Source organism: Lissotriton helveticus, chromosome 1_1 (assembly GCF_964261635.1).
Source record: "Lissotriton helveticus chromosome 1_1, aLisHel1.1, whole genome shotgun sequence".
In the NCBI taxonomy this organism is placed as follows: domain Eukaryota; kingdom Metazoa; phylum Chordata; class Amphibia; order Caudata; family Salamandridae; genus Lissotriton; species Lissotriton helveticus.
The window spans coordinates 1,939,691,555-1,939,712,795 of NC_136057.1; the positions used below are offsets into that span (position 1 = coordinate 1,939,691,555).

General features: G+C 46.8%; 1 protein-coding gene across 4 annotated transcripts in view; it reads right to left on the reverse strand.

Annotated features, from left to right (window-relative positions):
• Nucleotides 1-21,241, reverse strand: part of LOC144755092 (uncharacterized) — a 306,910-nt gene that overhangs the window by 278,885 nt on the left and 6,784 nt on the right. For all 4 annotated transcript variants that reach the window (XM_078643592.1, XM_078643601.1, XM_078643611.1 and 1 more), the window contains exon 2: nucleotides 3,537-3,602. In XM_078643592.1, the coding sequence (XP_078499718.1) occupies nucleotides 3,537-3,602 (66 nt within the window). The remainder of the gene's footprint in view (nucleotides 1-3,536; nucleotides 3,603-21,241) is intronic.

A 21,241-nucleotide genomic window follows, 5' to 3' on the forward strand; every position in this document is an offset into this window, starting at 1 on the left:
TGTTACCCTGAACTTTGTGTGGTGTCCATCTGTGGGGGGGAAGTTACCTGTCTGTGCGATCACTGTGCTTGGCCGACCCTCCAGGTCCCCGTCTAACACTCTCGTTCCCGTAAAATAAAAATCGAGGAATATAAGTTGTGCAGTCTTTGCATCAAGAAAATCCAACTATTTTTGCTAGATGGCAGTCATGAAAGATCGTTTTTAAACAAGGTGACTCTCCAGGAAATTTGGCTGGTCTACACACATTCCGAAAAGATTTTTAAATATATGAAATATGTTAAGACACTTCTGTTGGAAAAAAATCAACATAAGGGCCTGCCATTAACAGCTGTCGCATTAACTTAATGCTTTATCCAAATAATTGCACCCAGCCCTTTTGAGTCCTCCAGAATAACACACATCACTTGAGTCGAACTCCGATGCAATCCCCTCAAGGATTGTTCCTGTGCACACAAAAAAAAATTCACACACTATGCAAACATATATTAATTACTTTAATCCTTAAACTGGCACAAACATCCTCATTGCAACATTATATAAACCACCTTTACATTTCTTTTGACAAAGGACGCATATCATGTTGACATTTCCCCAACGTTTATGTGGTGGGTATTTTTATCATAAAATACATTTACATCATAATCAGACATTACCCTAGTAAGCCTTGGCTTGGGAAACAGAATCATTCCAGTCATGGCAAATATGTCAAAACATACCCACCTTGGAACCAACACATCGGTAAAAAAACAAGCATTTACAATGCAATGGTCTCGGCATCATTAAAGGTAGAGCTATTGGCATTGCTCATGACTTTTTTTTTCTTTAAATCATAAATAAATGGCATTGTCATTTACATTGTCAATACACACCACTCTGCACTCAACTGCACTCACCTGCACTGCACTCAACTGCACTCACCAGCACTGCACTGCACTCACCGCGCACTGCACTCAACTGCACTCACCTGCACTGCACTGCACTGCACTCAACTGCACTCACCTGCACTGCACTGCACTGCACTCACCTGCACTCACCTGCACTGCACTCACCTGCACTGCACTGCACTCACCTGCACTGCACTGCACTGCACTCACCTGCACTGCACTCACCTGCACTGCACTACACTCACCTGCACTGCACTCACCTGCACTGCACTCACCTGCACTGCACTCACCTGCACTGCACTGCACTCACCTGCACTGCACTCGCCTGCACTGCACTCGCCTGCACTCACCTGCACTGCACTCACCTGCACTCACCTGCACTGCACTCACCTGCACTGCACTGCACCTGCACTGCACCTGCACTGCACTCACCTGCACTCACCTGCACTGCACTCACCTGCACTGCACTCACCTGCACTGCACTCACCTGCACTGCACTGCACTGCACTCACCTGCACTGCACTCACCTGCACTGCACGCACTGCACTCACCTGCACTGCACTCACCTGCACTGCACTCACCTGCACTGCACTCACCTGCACTGCACTCACCTGCACTGCACTCACCTGCACTGCACTGCACTCACCTGCACTGCACTCACCTGTACTGCACTGCACTCACCTGTACTGCACTGCACTCACCTGCACTGCACTGCACTCATCTGCACTGCACTCACCTGCACTGCACTACACTCACCTGCACTGCACTACACTCGCCTGCACTGCACACACCTGCACTGCACACACCTGCACTGCACTGCACTCACCTGCACTGCACTGCACTCACCTGCACTGCACTGCACTCACCTGCACTGCACTGCACTCACCTGCACTGCACTGCACTCACCTGCACTGCACGCACTGCACTCACCTGCACTGCACGCACTGCACTCACCTGCACTGCACTCACCTGCACTGCACTCACCTGCACTGCACTCACCTGCACTGCACTGCACTCACCTGCACTGCACTCACCTGTACTGCACTGCACTCACCTGTACTGCACTGCACTCACCTGCACTGCACTGCACTCATCTGCACTGCACTCACCTGCACTGCACTACACTCACCTGCACTGCACTGCACTCGCCTGCACTGCACACACCTGCACTGCACACACCTGCACTGCACTCACCTGCACTGCACTGCACTGCTCTGACCTGCACTGCTCTGACCTGCACTGCACTGCACTGCACTCACCTGCACTGCACTGCACTCCACTGCACTGCACTCACCTGCACTGCACATACCTGCACTGCACTGCACTCACTGCACTGCACTCACTACTCTGCACTCACTACTCTGCACTCACTACTCTGCACACTCACTACTCTGCACTCACCACTCACTACTCTGCACTCACCACTCACTACTCTGCACTCACCACTCACTACTCTGCGCACTCACTACTCTGCGCACTCACTACTCTGCGCACTCACTACTCTGCGCACTCACTACTCTGCGCACTCACTACTCTGCGCACTCACTACTCTGCGCACTCACTACTCTGCGCACTCACTACTCTGCGCACTCTGCGCACTCACTACTCTGCGCACTCACTACTCTGCGCACTCACTACTCTGCGCACTCACTACTCTGCGCACTCACTACTCTGCGCACTCACTACTCTGCGCACTCACTACTCTGCGCACTCACTACTCTGCGCACTCACTACTCTGCGCACTCACTACTCTGCGCACTCACTACTCTGCGCACTCACTACTCTGCGCACTCACTACTCTGCGCACTCACTACTCTGCACTCACTACTCTGCACTCACTACTCTGCACTCACTACTCTGCACTCACTACTCTGCACTCTGCACACTCACTCTGCACTGTGCACACCACTGATATCATGGAATCTTCCACCACACTTTCTAAAACTCTATAGTCCGAAGCATAATAGGCACAGAACCAAAAGAAGGGTAGACATTGCTTAAAATAATCTTATTGTATTTATGAGAAGCAAAAGCGAGACTGTTAAATGTGCTGAATATCAGTTTGTTACGAATCAACAGAGTGGAGTTAGAGAACCAAGAAATAGTAATTTAGAATCCGGGTTAGAAGGAGTAGTAATCACAAGCTGAGGATCAACGGGCGCGAAACAGCGTGGTGGGCGCGCAGGAGACGCAGCGTGAGCGTGCACATCAGCTGAAGATCGCCGGAGAAGACACCGAGCCTGCCTGCTGCCGTGACTGACCCGCTGCAGAGGGAAAGAGCCCGGTGAGTGGGGGTAGAGGGGGCCGGTGAGTGGGGGTAGAGGGGGGCGGCAGAGAGGGAGTGGGCAGAGAGGGAGGGTGTGTGTGTGTGTGTGTGCGTGCGTGTGTCTGTCTGTGTGTGTCTGGTGTGTGCCTGCCTGCCTGCCTTTGTGTGTGCGCGTCCACAGACCCTGGTCGGCTCGTGCACCGCTCTGTACTCCCTTGCGAGCTTACACGGCGACAATAGTTCTCGTTGCCGAGACCTAAAAAGCTCTCCTCGCGTATGGAGCACCATCTCTCTTTTGACAAGCAACAAAAAGTAGCATAAACCTTCCAGCACAGCCCCGACACATCAACTCTGATTTAAAGGATAAAGTATTTTTCATTGCTTACCTGCATTATACACCTGTATTCCAGTAGACTGTGCTTTACTTCTTGTTAATGGAGGACTTATATCACCTACAACGAAGCAAATAAATGTATCAAAAACAAATGTATTAATTTACCTGTACCAAGTAATGCATAATCAGCTATGCCATTAAAGCAAACCCCACATTGGGCAATTGTGATATTAATTAGGAGATGCAACGGCGCATGACACTTTTCATTGCTACATAAAACAATATGGTATTTATTTATTTATTAGTATTTTGTAAAGCGCCTGGTTACACTAGCAAGTGTGTCCCCGCGCTGTAAATGCTAATAGTAGTGATTCGTTGCTGACGCTTCATTCGATTTTAGTTGCTAGGGAAGAGTAGTGTTTTCAGGTCTTTCCTGAATTTTGTTTCAGATGGTTCGGTACGCAGTTCCACTGGCAGTTGGTTCCATTTCTTGGCAGTTTGGACTCTGAAGGATTTTCCACCCATTTTGGCTGTTTGGACCCTCGGGACAAGAACCTGCCCCGTCCCACATGATCTCAGTTGGCGGGTGGGTTCGTACCATTTCAGAAGACCATGTAGGTATCTAGGACCTTTGTCATGCAGTATGCGATGACCTGTACACAGGGCTTTGAAAGTCACCCGTTCCCTGATCGGGAGCCAGTGGAGGGTTTTCAGAGCTATTTTAGATGAGGCTCTCCTGGGTAGTTGTAGGATCAGACGGGCCGCTGCGTTCTGTATTCGTTAAAGTCTAGAAATACTTTTTTCGTTAGCTCCAAGATACAGAACGTTCCCATAGTCTAGTCTAGATGTTATCAGACTATGGTCTGGCGCACTGGTACGGGCATAAGGTCGAGCGTTTTCCTAAGGACACGTAGTATCCCGAAACAGGTTCCTGCTACCTGTTTGGTCTGGTGGTCGAGCGTAAGGTTTTTGTCTAACCAGACCCCTAAGTTCTTTACTAAATGGCTTGGAGTGGGCAGTTCACCCAGCTCTTCCGGCCACCATGCTGAAGTCCATACTGATGGTGCTTTGCCTATGATCAATACCTCAGTTTTGTTACCATTCAGGTGGAGGCAATTGTCTGCCATCCAGAGTGCCACCTTCTGCATACAGGCCGCAAAGTTGGTGGCACTTTGCTTCTCTGGTTGCGTTAGGGTTACAGTCAATTGCGTATCGTCAGCATACGATACTATCTCAACCCCAAACGTGTCTGTAATTCCGCCTACGGGGGCCACGTATAGATTGAAAAGAGTGGGGCTGAGACTGGAGCCCTGTGGCACTCCCTGATTGAGTTTTATTTCCTTGGACTTAAACTGGCCCTGGGCGACCTGGAAGGTTTGGTCGGTTAGGAAGGATTTCATCCATTCCCAGGCTTTTCCTCTCACTCCTTCCTTTTTCAGACACTGTAGCAGTGTGTGGTGGGCTACAGTGTAGAAGGCGGCACTAAGATCAAGGAGAATTAGTGCCTCCGTTTGGCCCTTATCAGCATATCCTCGTAGGGCTTCTGTTGAAGACAGCAGGGCCGACTCGGTCGAGTGAAGGGCTCGAAATCCCGACTGAGAGGGATGGAGAAGTCCATTAGCTTCAGCAAATGCTGAGAGCTGTATATTCACAGCTTTCTCAGCGATGTTTGCGAAGTAGGGAAGAAGGGAGATGGGTCTGAGGTTGTCCAACTTTTCTATACTGATATTGGGTTTTTTCCTCAGAGGCAGGACAGTCGCTTTTTTCCATGGGATGGGGACTTGTCCTGTACTAAAAGAGAGAGCCAGGAGGTGACTAATATGGGGTTCCAGGGTGGTGATGCTACCATGGAGTCTTTTGGGGGTTGCTGGATCGCTCGGTGATCCCGATTTAATACTGTTTGCTATACAGCATAGGGTTTCCTTGGGCGGAACTATGAATAATGAGAGACATTTATCCTCCTGTGCCTGTATGTGGTTGTCTTCCTGTTCCCTGCCTGCTCTGGCCTTGTCTGGGAAGCCAGCGTAGATTTTGTCCACTTTGTTTGCAAAGAACTCGGCTATTAAGTCGCACGTTTTGACTGATCCCGTCATGGAGGTGGCTAATGAGGTAAGATCAGAGAGTTCTCTGTATACTAAGAACATTTCCTTCGTGGAATTGTCGGCGTCTTTGATTCTCGTACAGAAGTAGGATTTCTTAGTTTTTCGAATTAGTGCATGGTATATTTTAAGACTGTTCTTATATTCAGTTCTGTCTTCCTTAAGGTAGTGTATCCGCCATTTCCTCTCGTAGTTTTTGCATTTTGCTTTTTGGTCACGGAGTTCACCGTTGAACCAAGGGGCGGATTTGGTCCGTCTTACCGGATCCTTCTGAGTCCATGGTGCTGTATGATCAAGCGCCTTTAGGATCAGCTTATTAAGATTTAAGCAGGCGGATTCTATATCTTTGTCTCCAGGGGGGGCTTCTAGTGTTATGATTTTATTGAAGGCCTCTGTGGAGAATTTAGCCCATTTCCTACGTTTGTTGGCGTGGGTGGGTTCCTTGTGTGCTCCATCGTCCGGTACCGATACCCTAAAAGTTACAAGGAGGTGGTCGGACCATATAACTGGAGTGGGTGGCTCTATGGTTAAGGCATCCCAGTTGGCAAAGATGGGATCCAGGAGATGTCCCTGACAGTGAGTTGGATGTTCTGATTTAAGTAGCATCTGGATGCCAGCTAGCTCCTGTTTAATTTCTTGGGCCTCGTTGTTCTTGGGGTTATCAAAATGATAGTTTAAATCCCCTAGCAGGAGGAGTCTTTCATGTTTTAGAGCAGAGAGCGTAAGGGTTTCCATCAGTTGTGTGGGGAAAGTGGCTGCGGGGCCCGGGGGGCGATATATAAGATATCCCCTGATGCAGTATCCCTGGTGCACTGAGATGGAGAAGAGGCCTGTTTTGCTTTTGTCAAGATCCCTACCCTCTAGGGTGCAGATCAGATCTTGTTTGTGAATTATAGCGATTCCTCCCCCTTTTCCCTTTGGTCTGTCTATTCTTTTGATATCGTATCCTGGTGGGAGGGCCACCAATATGTCTGGTGCCGATGTGGCGTTCAGCCACGTTTCCGTGAGAAAGAGGGCATCTATTCGACCGTCTGTTAGGTAGTCGTATACCTCCATCTTGTGTTTCCCTAGGGAGCGGCAGTTTAGTAAGGCCAGGTTCAGTATCTTCCCTTTGTGTCTCGGTCCCAGTTGTCTTTTAACCGAGAAGGCGCAGTGTGCACACTTTTTCTCTTGATTGTTTACATTTAGACTATGTCGACAGGGATATTCTAGAGGGGGACAAAGCTTCCGTAGTTATAGGGCGCTATAACTTTTCCGGAGGTTGGAACCTACAGAGGGCCCTGCCCCTGATCCCGGGCGATCCCGGACGGGCACAGACGGGCTTGCCTTTGGCGCGCCTTCGGCGCGCTTCCGGCGCGCCCGCTACGCCTCCTGTGAGGGCCAGACATTTTTTGGAGGAGTGTCTCGGGGTGGGCGTGGCCAGGCAGCAGCAGCGCTCCCCTCACACCTCCCCCACGATGGCGGCTGTTTGCTTGATTTTCCTGCCCCCTAGCAGCGCCAAGATCGGCTGCGGGGGGGTCCAGCCGGGGTCTAAGGTAGGTGGAAATCAAGTGTTTTAACAGTGTGTGCTTTAAAATAATGTGAGCTAAAAGTCTAAAATCGACGATCTGTCACATTGCAGTATTCCCCGTATAATAGGTTTAAAATCGGCTATTTAGCCACAATACACAGAAAAACACAAGCTAAAAATCTTAAAATCGAAGCTTAGCTTTCAGCACAATTCGCTACGTGTCTCTCACCTCCCGGCTTTCCGCCTCAAGAGTAGAGAGTAAGCATTAGGTATAGGTAGCAGACAAAGAAAGTTCTATCGTTTTTCTACGACTCTAGAGAAGCGAGAGGCTGATTAATTTGAGGCTTTAGTATATTCTCCGATATACTCTTACCTAAACTCAGAGTATTGAAGGATCTGAATAGATGCTGAAATAGACCCAGGAAAGGAGCTCCAATGTTCGGAAACACAAGAAAACCCAACCTATAAAGGTAAAGAGATGGGGGGTACTTTTTGGGTTCGCCATCTCCCCAGTAAGGCATTCAAATCTTCAGAGATCAGTCTTTCTGGGACCAGTGAGAAATTGGTATGTCAAATATGCCTATTAACAGAAAAGGCTCCTAGTCACTGTACGTCACACAGCTGTTGTGGTGATGCACAAATAAAAAAAGGCCTTCGTTCTGAGGAATGCCAAAGTACCCTGTAACATGTTGACCAGAATAGGCATGGACAGCTTTTGTAAACTCTTTTGTTTAGGTTTGTGGCTATGAGGTAGTGATAAAGAGAAATTTAACCTATTGTGATAAAATGTAATCATTTTTAGGTCTTTTTTGCTTGTGACTGGCACGAGGAGATAGAGTACCTTTATGTCACACCTGTCAAGAATGTGGAATCTTGAAGTCAAAGAAAAAGGGCACAGATGTAACAATTCTGCTCTAGGAGCTCCTTTGGGAACGTAAAACTGACAACAATATCAGATCATGAAGAGGAGCGCAAATCTTGTGATGAAGCATGCTTCTCAGTGGGTGAGTGTTTGTTGTCTTTTTGAAAAGAAGGTTTGAGCTTTCCCAGTGTCAATATTCCGTGAACTACGGGTGTTCATCATGACTGGGATCTTTTCATCAATCTGTTTAGAGCCTCCAGTAATAGCCATATCCATTGAGTTACTCATTCTAGATGTTCATGTACTGCAAATGTAGACCCTTGGCCCTTTTAGTCATCGCCTCACTCACTTGGTGTCCTTAGACTTCCAGACAACTTTGTGTTCATCCACTTAATGTTATTTGATAAAACAGTTAATTAGATGGGTATGTAAGAAAAAGAAAACTGCAATAAATTAAAATTAAAAAAGCATTCCCACAACAAAAGCGCTTAAGCAGGGGGCTCTCAGTGAGTGAATGGCCATCGAGTATAGTTGTAATGCACAAGTGACTGCAATTGTGCACTGAACTTTAAAAAATGAAAGGTCACAGGCCACAAACATAGTTGACATGTTAAAAGGAATAAAGCCTGAGCTGCTAATAAATACAACACTATCTGTTTTAACATTACAAAAATGTTTAATTCAGAGGGATTTCACATTGCACCTAACCCCAACTCATCACTAAATATAAAACATAGAAGTATTTTTTTCTCCCAAAAAAAGTGTGTACTTCTATATACACAAATTATTTGGGCTGTTTAACTGGATATCTTTTCTACTGACAAAATCATGTTTTAGAATGACAAGCCGTTGGATCATGGATTCAATTAAATCTTTACTCGGGTACACAAGTATCCATAAAAGTCCATGAAAACACAATAAAAACACACAGAATATACAATAAAACCTATAGATAATTCAAAACAATTAATAAAAATACATATTTAAATTTCATGACATGTCAGCCATGCATGGGACAGTGCTGCATTGTTATGTAAACAGTGTTCATCGTAAAGCGGACTCGGACAGCGGTTCTCAAGAAAGCACCTATATGAGCAATGTACTCATCATTAAGTTGACGTAACAAACTAAATATTGCCCTAAAATTCAGTGACCTTGTGTATCTGAATTAAGGTTAGCAAAATACGCTTTGCAAACAAAGAATAAAATCCACAGAAAAAAGGAAATGCAGTATGGATTGCGCTGGACTCAAATTACACGGGCAGGGTAAAAAAAAAAAAATTTAAATCAAGATCTGCTTAAGAGGAAGCATAACAAATATTTTACAGGACCAGCCCAAAAGCAGAACAATAAGCTGCACTCCCAAAAGCCCAATAGTGTAGGCCGGTACCTTGCAATCAATCTGCCCGTTCTAATGTTTCAATAAACTGTCACATTCAACTTCAGGTAATGGTTAATAAGAAAGGGTGCAGATTATTAATATATAAATGAATAAAAGTTAGCCTAAAACACATCCTTATCTCACGCCCAGAAAATACCTACATTTCTAGATATCTTCCACGGAGTATTTATTCTAATTCTGACCTCCATGTCCCTGTGCAAATAAACTAGAAATTGCACCAGTGCTTTGTCCATCCCACATGCTAAAAGATTTGACCACAGCTTAGACTTAGAGTGATTGACGCAATCAAATGCGGAGGTCAAATCTATAAACAGAGAATGCTGGGCTCCTGTTTATTTCCTAATGAGCAGTTTGAGGTTAAGGCACTGGTAGACTGTGCCGACGTTGGACCTAAAACCTTACTGGCATGGATATAGGATGAACTTCTCTGCCCATTCCTTTATCCGATTATATAGAACCCTTCCCAAAATCCTTAATATGATATTGATTAGAGAGGTGGGCCTATAACAACTAGGTTGCCAGGGGTCGCCCTTTTTAAACAAGCATTTGCAATGCAAATTGGTCTTACATTTGTGAGAGTTAGTGGTATTGGCGTTATAAATAATAATGTCTTTTACCCATGTGTTTTGGTTTGGAGGGGATGTAGAGTGGAATTATGTGGGTTGTTTTGGAATTGTTTTGTTGCTGAATGTGTGTGGTGTGGATCTATGTAGTGGAATTAAGAGGATAATGTGTTATTGGGTGTACTGGAATTATGTGGAGTGGGATTGAGTGTTCTAGAGTGTAATTATGTGGAATGGTATTTTGTGTGGTGGAGTGGTATGTTGTGGTATTTAATGATATATTTTCTACAATATTTAATACATTCTAGGCGCCAGCCCAATGATGACGGATACCACCTTCTGGTATGAGCACTAGCTCATATGAGCACATGCTCCCAGTGACTATGTTTAAACTTTATTGAGAGTCAACCATAGCCAATGCATTTCACTGTTTGTAGTGATAGACAGTTTTTTGTTGCCAGAACTGATTTAATGTGATTGACTTTCCTAGTTCTTGGGAAGAGTTTGGCTGCTGTTTTAAGAACAACTTTTACTTGTGCGGTACAAGTTTTAGGGAAGCCGGTAAATACATCACTGCCGTGTTTGATTCTTAAAACGACATGACCATAACAGTTCAAGTTCTTTAAATGAGATCTGGGAGAATATATCTGTCATTTTGTATGAATGTTAAGTCCTGGAGGGTGTTTTTTTGCTGTGAAATAGCAGTGTTGCAAAGCTACTTAGGGTTTATGACGTTAGAGGAGTTACTACTTAAGGTAGGATCACAGCCAACGCCTGTTTTGCTCGGCAGATTGCCTATAGCTTCTTCATGGCTGTCACAAATAGCTATCTTATACCTACCTAAACTATACCTTCTAGGAGAAGTTGTCTTGCGAGTTGGGGTCACTTCTTTGAGAAATTGTTACATTATAGTACTGTCAGGTTGCCCTGTGAAACACAGTCTCAAGTGGATATATTAGTTCAATAAAAGGATTGCGCCTATGGTGTCTTTACATAATTGACTACCAGTACCCAGAAGAATAAATACACAGACACAAACTGATAAGCCTCTGTAGATGTGTTTAACATATGTAGTGTTGAAATTATGTGGAATGCTTCCCGAGCATCACTAGGCCAGTATGCAACAATTTCAAAACATACCTTCTGAACATTCTAAAAATAACTAGGACCATAAAAAACGCCAGGCAGGTTTCTTTCTAGTTAGGACTCAGCAGTGAATTATAGCACGAGTACTGTGCCACAGTGCGCACTGGGCCCATATTTGAGCATGCCTATCGCACTGACAAACAAGCAAAAAGTAATGGGTGGAATGCTTGAATTAATCTCAGCTACTGGTGAAGTATGTGAAGCAACATAATTGCTTGTTAAAACATATAGGAGTGGTGTTTTTGTTTAGTGCACACCCTGAAGGGAATAACTTGTATGTGCTCTCAGACTGGTTAACACTGTGTCCAAGGAGATGCCAAAATTACTGTTAACACCGGTGGGCAATGTAATATCTAACTTCAGCTCACTACTGGAGCATCGACCGCGCCATCAGATACAGCTGACCTGCCTGGCGGCTTGTTATTATTCAATAGAGCGAATGGGACCCTGGATTCTTCCTGGCCCCCATCTTCTTATTCTCCCTAGATTGGAGCCTTTTGGCCCAACCATCCATGTACAATTCACGGTAACCTTGCCCCGCCACCCCACCCCAGTCCTGATGAAGATCCCCTTCTAAGGTTATTAGGACACCTAGCTTTTCATTTGGGGTCGAAACATCGACAACCTACCCTTTTGCCAGCTTGCGCCACAATCTGAGGACTACCACATAGGCGCATGGCGCATGGTTTTGCCTGATACTTGATGAACATTCATTGTTTTTCCTCATCTGGCTCTATGTTGAAGCCAGTATCTTTTGTCTATTAACATTGGTCTTGCGACCAGCACCTTTACCTTTCAACCCTTCCCAAATATTTGCACGTATTTTCTCACACACACCCCTGTTTTTCCCTCACATCTTGGGGTATAAATGTTTTTTCTGATTATATGATGATACTTTTTGTGTGATATACTGAACTTGTAGGCACACTGTGATTAAATACCAGTGTTCCCTAGAAGTATATGAATTTTCTGTTTATATTTATGTTTCTTATGTCAAGTTTTTCACTTTACTCCTTAAATACGCTGTGTACTGGGACCCCTCTTTCCATGTACCGTACTACACCCAGGTACCAGTGACTTAAATGGGTATACCCTTTTTCCAGTAACGCCCTCTAGAAAGAGAGCAGGAAACGCCTGCAGCTATTTTACAATGATAAGGTCAGTCCAGGGCGGGAAGTGTTGTTAAGGGAAGATACAGGGAGATTATGCGAAGCGGAAGCAGCGCTGTAGTGAGGAGAAGAGGGAAAAGGAAAACAAATATGATGAAAAGCAGTCCTCCTATTTAATTAGCAAGTCACTCACTTGTACAATGTAGTTGCCACCCTTTACACAGACAGCTCGATATGGCTGTGGCCATCTCAGAATTCTCTGGGGTGGAATTGTTGGAGAAAGCACGGGGTGACGGAGTCAAGTTGAAGCAACCTCCCCCCTGCCCCCCCCTGAAAGGACCATGCTTTTAAATGCAGCGCTGATTGTTTTGCAAACGCAGACTAAGAGGTTGATAAACAAGCATTTACAATGCAATGGTTTCGCCTTTTGAAAAGTTTGAGCTATAGGCATTGTAAATGACAAAATTTGTATTTATGTGTTGGTTTTGAAAACAGATAAATAAATGGCATTGTCATTTACAATGCCAATAGTTTAATCTCTAGCAAATGCCACACAAAAACACACAGACCCACACACAGACCCACACACAGACCCACACACACCAACAGAGCCCCACACACACAGACCCACACACACACACACAGACCCACACACACACACACAGACCCACACACACACACACAGACCCACACACACACACACAGACCCACACACACACACACAGACCCACACACACACACAGACCCATACACACACACACACAGAGAGCCACACACACACACAGAGAGCCACACACACACAGAGCCACACACACACAGAGCCACACACACACACAGAGAGCCACACACACACACAGAGAGCCACACACACACACAGAGCCACACACACACACAGAGCCACACACACACACAGAGCCACACACACACACAGAGCCACACACACACACAGAGCCACACACACACACAGAGCCACACACACACACAGAGCCACACACACACACACAGAGCCACACACACACACAGAGCCACACACACACAGAGCCACACACACACAGAGCCACACACACACAGAGCCACACACACAGAGAGCCACACACACAGAGAGCCACACACACAGAGAGCCACACACACAGAGAGAGCCACACACACAGAGAGCCACACACACAGAGAGAGCCACACACAGAGAGAGCCACACACAGAGAGAGCCACACACAGAGAGAGTCACACACAGAGAGAGTCACACCCAGAGCCACACACACCCACCCAGAGCCACACACACCCACCCAGAGCCACACACACCCACCCAGAGCCACACACACCCACCCAGAGCCACACACACCCACCCAGAGCCACACACACCCACCCAGTCACACACACCCACCCAGAGTCACACACACCCACCCAGAGCCACACACACCCACCCAGAGCCACACACACCCACCCAGAGCCACACACACCCACCCAGAGCCACACACACCCACCCAGAGCCACACACACCCACCCAGAGCCACACACACCCACCCAGAGCCACACACACCCACCCAGAGCCACACACACCCAAGCAAAGCCACACACACCCAACCAAAGCCACACACACACTCAGGAGAGCCAGCACAGCGAGGGGGTAGGGAAGCAAGCACAGCGAGGGGGCAGGGAAGCAAGCACCGCGAGAAACACCTCAGCTCCACCACCCCGCCCCCACAGCCTCACGCTGCAGCCTCCTGGGAGGTACAGTAGCGGACCTAGCAGCTCACAAGTAATGGACCAAACCAAAGCATCCTTTCTTCAGGCCCCTTCCTAACACCCCCCTCTCCACCCCCACGCATTCTAGGTTCAGAAGTCCCGCTCGCTGTGCCTGAGGCTAAAGCGATCAGCAGGCGCAGCTCAGACAAGGCATTTTTGTTACCTTATGTGGCCATCCTGTGAATGAAAGTGCATAAGCTCTAGTTAGCACAGACTAGGAATGTGGCGTGGTGGTTGGTGCTCTGTCCTTTATGGACTGCAGTGTCTGCAGGTAATGCACTAGAAACGACTGTAATTCACGTGACCTCAATGAGGTATATGTACAGTGCATACCATGCACAAGACAGCATACTGTGCAGGGGCAGCCACTCACCCTATGGGCAACACAGCACACTGTGCAGGGGCAGCCACTCACTGTATGGGCAACACGGTATACTGTGCAGGGGCACTAAAGGTGCAACCACTAACCCCATGTACAACACAGCACGCTGTGCAGGGGCAGCCACTCACCCTATGGGCCACACTGTATACTCTGATGGGGCCACAAGGCGCAACAACTCACCTCATGCACAACACTGTGCAGGGGCAGGCATGTACCCCATGCACAACACAGCACAATGTGCAGGGGCAGCCACTCACCCTATGGGCAACACAGCACACTGTGCAGGGGCAGCCATGCACCCCATGCACAACACAGCACAGTGTGCATGGGCAGCCACCCACCCTATGGGCAACACTGCATACTCTGCTGGGGCCGCAAGGCGCAGCCACTCAACTCATGCACAACACTGTCTAGGGGCTGCCACGTGCCCATGTACAACACAGCACACTATGCAGGAGCAGTCACTCACCCTACAGGTAACACTATATATTGTGCTGGGGCAGCAAGGTGCAGTCATTCACCTCACGCACAATACTGCACACGGCGCAGAGAAAGCCAATCACCCCGTGGGCAACACTGTATACTGTGCTGGGTCAGCACAGTGCAGTTATCCACTCCATCCACAATACTGCCGAATGTGGAGGGACAGGAGGCTTCAACCATTCAGCCCACACATAACACTGTACAATGTGCAAATAGCAAGGCGCAGCCACTCACTCCATGCACAACACTGCACACTGATGGGGCATCAAAGGTGCTGTCACCTCCCCCCGCCCTCTTCCCCCCACACGCACACAATACTGCACCCTGTGGAGGAGCGGCAATTCAAATTAAGCCAAAACTGCACCCTCCCTCTGCCTGATACTGTAGAATGTGGAGGAACAGGAGTGTTGACCAGCAAGCTGCAGGCACCCACCCCAGGCACAGCATAGCACCGTTTGCAGGGTCGCCATTTGCCTCATGCACAGCACTGCACAATACACATGGGCAGCAAGCTGCAGGCACCCACCCCAGGCACAGCACCGTTTGCAGGGACCCCATACACCTCATGCCCAGCACTGCACAATACGCAGGGGCAACAAGCTGCAGGCACCCACCGTAGGAATAGCACTGCACGGTTTGTAGGGAAGGCCACTCACCTCATGCACAGCACTGCATGGTATGCAAAGACAGTAAGGTGCCGCCAACTACCCCATGCACAACACAACAATGTACGCTTTGCAGGGACAAGGTGAAAATAACCACCACATAGATGACACAAGAATGTGTACGGTCAGCTACCCACCCAGTGCAGTGCAGAATGTGGAGGGACACCCGTGTACAGCAACCCACACCATGAACAGCAAGGTTTAGCTACCCACCTCTTCCAAACTCTGCAAACTGTTGTGTGACAAGATTCAGCTGCCCACGCCATACATTACACTGCAGGGTTCCTCCACACTGTTTGGGAACAATTAGCCACAGCCTTTTGCACATACACGTACACAGCACTACACAAGCAGCACAGACACTATTGTGCAACCACCCAACACATGGACTAAACAGCAAAATACGTATACACAGCCCAGGGGGAACACTGGAGGGTGTGGAAGGAGAGCCAATCGCCCCTGGCGCCACACTGCACACTGAGCAGGGACAGAGAAAAATATGAAGCTATGCACACCTAGGACAACAGTGCAGGTACCAACTCCTGGCCTAAGGGTAAGTAGCATATACCCACCTAACATACCACACTTCACTACCCATGTTTACCACCATGCAGATACTCGCCACTTGCATAGCACTGCAGCCACCCCCCCAGTGTTCAGAGCTATAAACCGCAAAGGACACCGAGCTATCCCCCCACGAATATCATTGCACACACTGTGTGGGAAAGGCAAGAGGCAGTCAGCCCCTTGGATTACAGTTCAACCACCCTCCTCGCGCACATCGTACCACACTGTGCACTTATGAAGGGTGCAGCCATGCATCCAGGGCAACAACTGTACACTGCCGGAGCGGGTCAAGGCGCAGCACTCCGTACACAGCACTGCAGCAGAGTATTACACAGTCAGTCAGCACCACGTTTGTGTAGGTTCAGCAAGATGCAGTTCTAGGGTACCCTCTGAAAACGTCTTTCTGCCCTTTCTGTTTCAGATACAGTGCCCATGCACGCTAGCTGGTAGAGGGCCCGGACCTTGTCCCATGGTGTCCTAACACTGACTCATTCTTATCCCATCTTAGAGGCCCTTACTCCATCCAGCATTGGGTGTGTGTCTGAATACAGAATAACACAATCCCCGTAAACTATCCACCAAGGTGTCATCTTTAGAAACACAACTAGTCTTCGGAGTAGAAGGTGCGCCTCACTTCCTCTCAATTTTAATTAAGAATATTCGATTTCATTGTGTTTTCACATTAGTTGTAAATGCCACTCGGCAAACAATTGGCAGTAGTGGAAAGCAGTGACCTATAACCCCAAAAGCGTTGCGCACCTCGTTCAGCTTCTACCCAGCCCCCCAGTGAATGGACTGGAACGGATTTGCACCCCCTAAATAGGGAATCAGGCCTTGCCCAGGAGATGCCCTTTTGGCACGGTGGAAAAATCTGCTGCACCCAGTTCTGTAACCAGTATGCCAGCCAACTGCAGGGCGCCCCAGGGAAAACGGGAGTAAAGATAACACAGAAACGGGAGGAGGCGGGAATAAAGACAACACAGACAACAGGATCGGGGGAAAGAGTAAAGACAATACGGACAATGGAAGGGAGCAGGAGTAAAGACAAGCAAGCATTGAGCACGGGCACACGGACAGCGGGAGGGGGGCGGGAACGGGCAAACGGACAGCGGGAGGGGGGGCGGGTTAACGGGCACACGGACAGCGGGAGGGGAGCGGGAACGGACCCAGGCTTCGTATGGGGAGTCAAGTACAACCGACGAAGTCAACAAGAACACGTGCCAGTGCTCCCCACTCACCGGAATCTAGGACATCCCGAGCTGAGCGCGGGCGTTCATCAGAACAGGACCCCCGCCGGCCGCCATCTTCGGAGAAATGAGCACAACAAACCCCCCCCCCCCAAAAAAAATAACGCCCACCGCTGCATGACGTGGGCAAAAGCCTAAAATTCTCGGGAACGCCCACGAATCTGCTCCGGCATTGAAGGACAGATCTCTGTTCCAATGGCTAGCCTCCATTTATGGAGCTAGCCAATGGAACAGAGGGGCGGGACAACACACACATACTGTAAACATAAGATTTCGCCTGCGCGAAAAGCTGCGCAGTGCGCAGCTTTCGACAGGCGAAACCTAAAAAAGAGCTACCCGAGCAGTGATCTTATTAATTAGTAATTTAATTAGGTGTTGCTGCCGCCCTTTACTAATAGAGTTGTAAAAGCCTGTGGCTCTTTAAATGCAGAGCCCAGGTGGAAAGCGTTGTTGTTAGAAGCAGGGGAGATTAAGTAAATTGCAAGCTGCACAATAAGAGGGCAGAAAGGAACTGGGGTGCGCCTCGCAGATCCTTATTAAAGGAAAACAGGGGAGAAGAGATGTACGTATCTCCTTCTTGAATGAAGAGTCTATTCAACCTCTGCGTGCTGAATGCAGACATTTTGTAGAGGAGACACGTAGCAAGCCTGCATGGAATTGACATGAAATGACAGCATGCCTTGGCGTAGAGTGTCGCTTTCAGAAGCGGAACCTTTCTGGGAAGGACGAAGGTAAAGCACTTAAAATATTTAGCACTTCATGTTTTGCCCACGTGTGGAATGCAATAGTCTTTTATATGTTTGAAGAAGATAGTTTTTGAACAAATGATTCTAGCATTAGGCAGCGTTGTAGACGTAGCTCGTATACAGCCTGCAGTTCTTCTGAGATGTCAGCAGGAAAAAACAAGCCCAAAACCAGCCAAACTTCTTACCAAAATAAAGCCCAACTGACTATGGATATCCAAAATTAGAAAAAAAGGCTAAAAATAATAAAAGCGATGGCGCAGGAGGGGGCAGTAACAACTGTGGCATTAGGAGGAAGAATACTATATTTAAATGTAAGCACCTAGGGCATTGAAATAGAATGCAGACAAACAGTAACAGAGCAGGAAACCAAGAAAAAAAAGTCCCCCAAAGAACAGAAAAAGAACCATAGCGGAACGAGACAGTACTTTGCCCCTGCTCTGTAAGAGGAACAGAGAGAGAAAAGAAGAAGAACAAAGAGGCAGGACTGACAACTAGCAAAAAGTATTTTTAACCGCATGCGTGCGGTCGATATTCTGCTGCTGCGCTGGGATTTACAAAAACCCATTATTCATGACGAGCTGGGCTCGTCATGAGCGTGCGAGGAGGCTACCTCATGACGAGCCCAGCTCGTCATGAGCGTCGAAGGGGTTAAAGAAAACTGACAGACAAATGAAAAGCAATGGCAAGAAGGGGGATGGACTAGAAGCCCCTAGACTAATTACAGCTGGTCTCTTAGAGACAGCATATGCACTGTCTAGATGGACCTAAAAAGGGAACAATAATAGAGGTTGACCATGTGATGGTTAAGGAGAATAGGCTAGGCTCTTAAAAACATTCAATAATAATTGAGCCCAGAATTTTCAGGGTTATACTTAATAACAGGGATGTGGAATTCCTATAGCCCGACGCCCAGGACATATTGTTTGGGGTCAAGGGCAACAAGTTTTAATATGTATTTTGTCCTTGGGACAAGTAGGCCCAACCCCCTGCAGAACAAACCCTTTGGCTGCCAGTTTGCAGTAGCACATTAAGGGCCACGGAAGGGCAATGCCTGAAGTTAAGTTATTATTTGTGTGCCTATGTTAATGCTGTTCAAACTTGTATTTATGGTTCATTAATTGAAAGCCTTTATTATTAGGGTGAGCGCTCTAAGTAAATGTAGGTTCTGATCGCACTACTGATAGCGGTTACAGTATAAATATGTGTACTCACGGTTTCAAAGTTTAGCAATATGAGGCTATGCATAATGCTCCCAGCATATTCTCCGATTAGATGCAAATATTTGCAGAAGCTTGAGAGCAAGATTAAGAACTCTTTGATTTCAATACAAAATGTTCCAAAAAAATTAAAGTATGAAAAAAAACATTTTGCTAAACTACTGTGAAATTTCAGGTACCGTTTCTTTGCAGCATCATTTAGTAAACTGTGTTGATGTATGCTAGTATTTCCCAAAAATATTCATATTGGAAAATCAGTGTAACCAGTTTCAAAAAGATTATGAGAAACATAAAAATAAACAAGCATTGGCAAAGCCAGAAGGTCTGAAATTAGTGATCATCTTTTTAGTTTTGCAATACGTTTTGTCATGGTTTTTGTAAAGCCTTCTTGATGTGAGAGCTGCTGGGCCCTCACCATAACAAGCATTGGTAAAAGCAAAAAAAAATTCGTCTAAAAAAAGCACACACTGGCACATTAGTTACTGCCACTGAACAAAACTACTTTGTGTGCCAATATACTCCTTGTGAAAGAGCTTAATGCCGTCACTCACAGTGAAGCCAGCCGATACAGAGAGAGGGTGAGAGAATTTTAACAAACACAAAAGGTTGTGGTTAACACCAGACCAAATTAGGGGCCCTAATATTAAAGAAAGTCTCAAAAGTGCACCATTGGTATATGTCCTTGCATTAAGTGTAGCTGTATGGCTATCGTGAATTTACAAGAATTTATAGAGGTAGGGCAAGAAATGTACTCCTGGAAAATATTTGAAAACTGCAGTTTATCATGAGCAAATTTGCATGGGTAGATTTGCTCATGCGAAAACCCAAGTGTTTGCAAGGTCATTTTCCCATCAACCACTTTTTTCCCAACTCTGGAAGAAGGTTTACGTCTGCCATTGTCGGGAGTAAATTTCCAACATTTCTCAGTATGGGAAAAGATTAGAGAAGAGTTGTTGAAAATCCTTAAAACATACAAGTTAGTAGATTTGCATAGACTTAAAGAGCATTCTAACCCTGGAACTATTGCTTACCACTACCTTCAGTCCCAGAATGTAGATCTGCAGAAACGTGGCAACATAAAGGGATTGCTAGTATTCAAAAACTACTATGGTATGAGCCCTGGCATAATCAGAGAGGCTATATAAGAGCTCTTATATAATGAGATTGCTGCCATAATTTGCTGCCGAACCACAAGGCAACAAAGGGACATGTGGATTTTGTTACAGGACAAGTAGATTTATTTTGCAACTTGCCTCATGGACAAGTAGATATTTTAATAAATTCCACACTCCTGTAATAAGGCCAGGGACCTTTCCCCCAATGCTCTGACCTTCTTCAACCTCACCCAGAGTCAGGTGCGCTACTGCATGAGCGGAAGCGATAGGGAATTTATTTTCAGCAGAGATGGCTGTGTAAATATTAGTGAAATGCGATTCCCAGGCCTCACTAGAAACCTTACAGCTAATTGGAGTAGAAACCTGATTCTACTGTTGCATATCTTTCACCGCTGACCAAAAAACAAGCATTTGCAATGCAATAGGTCTCGCATTTACGCGAGTTTAAGCTATTGGCATTGTAAATGACAATGCCTTTTATTTATGTTTTAAAAACGAAAACAAAAATAGAAGGCATTGTTATTTGCAATGTCAATAGCTGAAAGTCGCCTAAATGCGAGACCTATTGAATTGCAAATGCTTGTTTGGACGGGAAGGACTATAACAGAGTTGGAGAGAGTCCTCCAAGATGCCAGTCACATGTGGCAGATCTCATCAACCTTGAGGTGCATATCCTCTTTGTATTGTGCTGTTTGGTTAGGAGGATTGATGGCAATTGTCTGTGTGTAGCTGAACCATGTGGCCGTTCCCGTTTATTCTGGTGCTAGTTAGCCAGTCTAGACGTCTTTCACGAGGCTCATCGAGATGGTATAGCATCCATCTAGCCTGCCCTGATCAGAGTAGGCACTGGCAATTCTTGTGGTGGAATTTCAGCCCCGCAGTTCTGAGCACACTTTTGTTT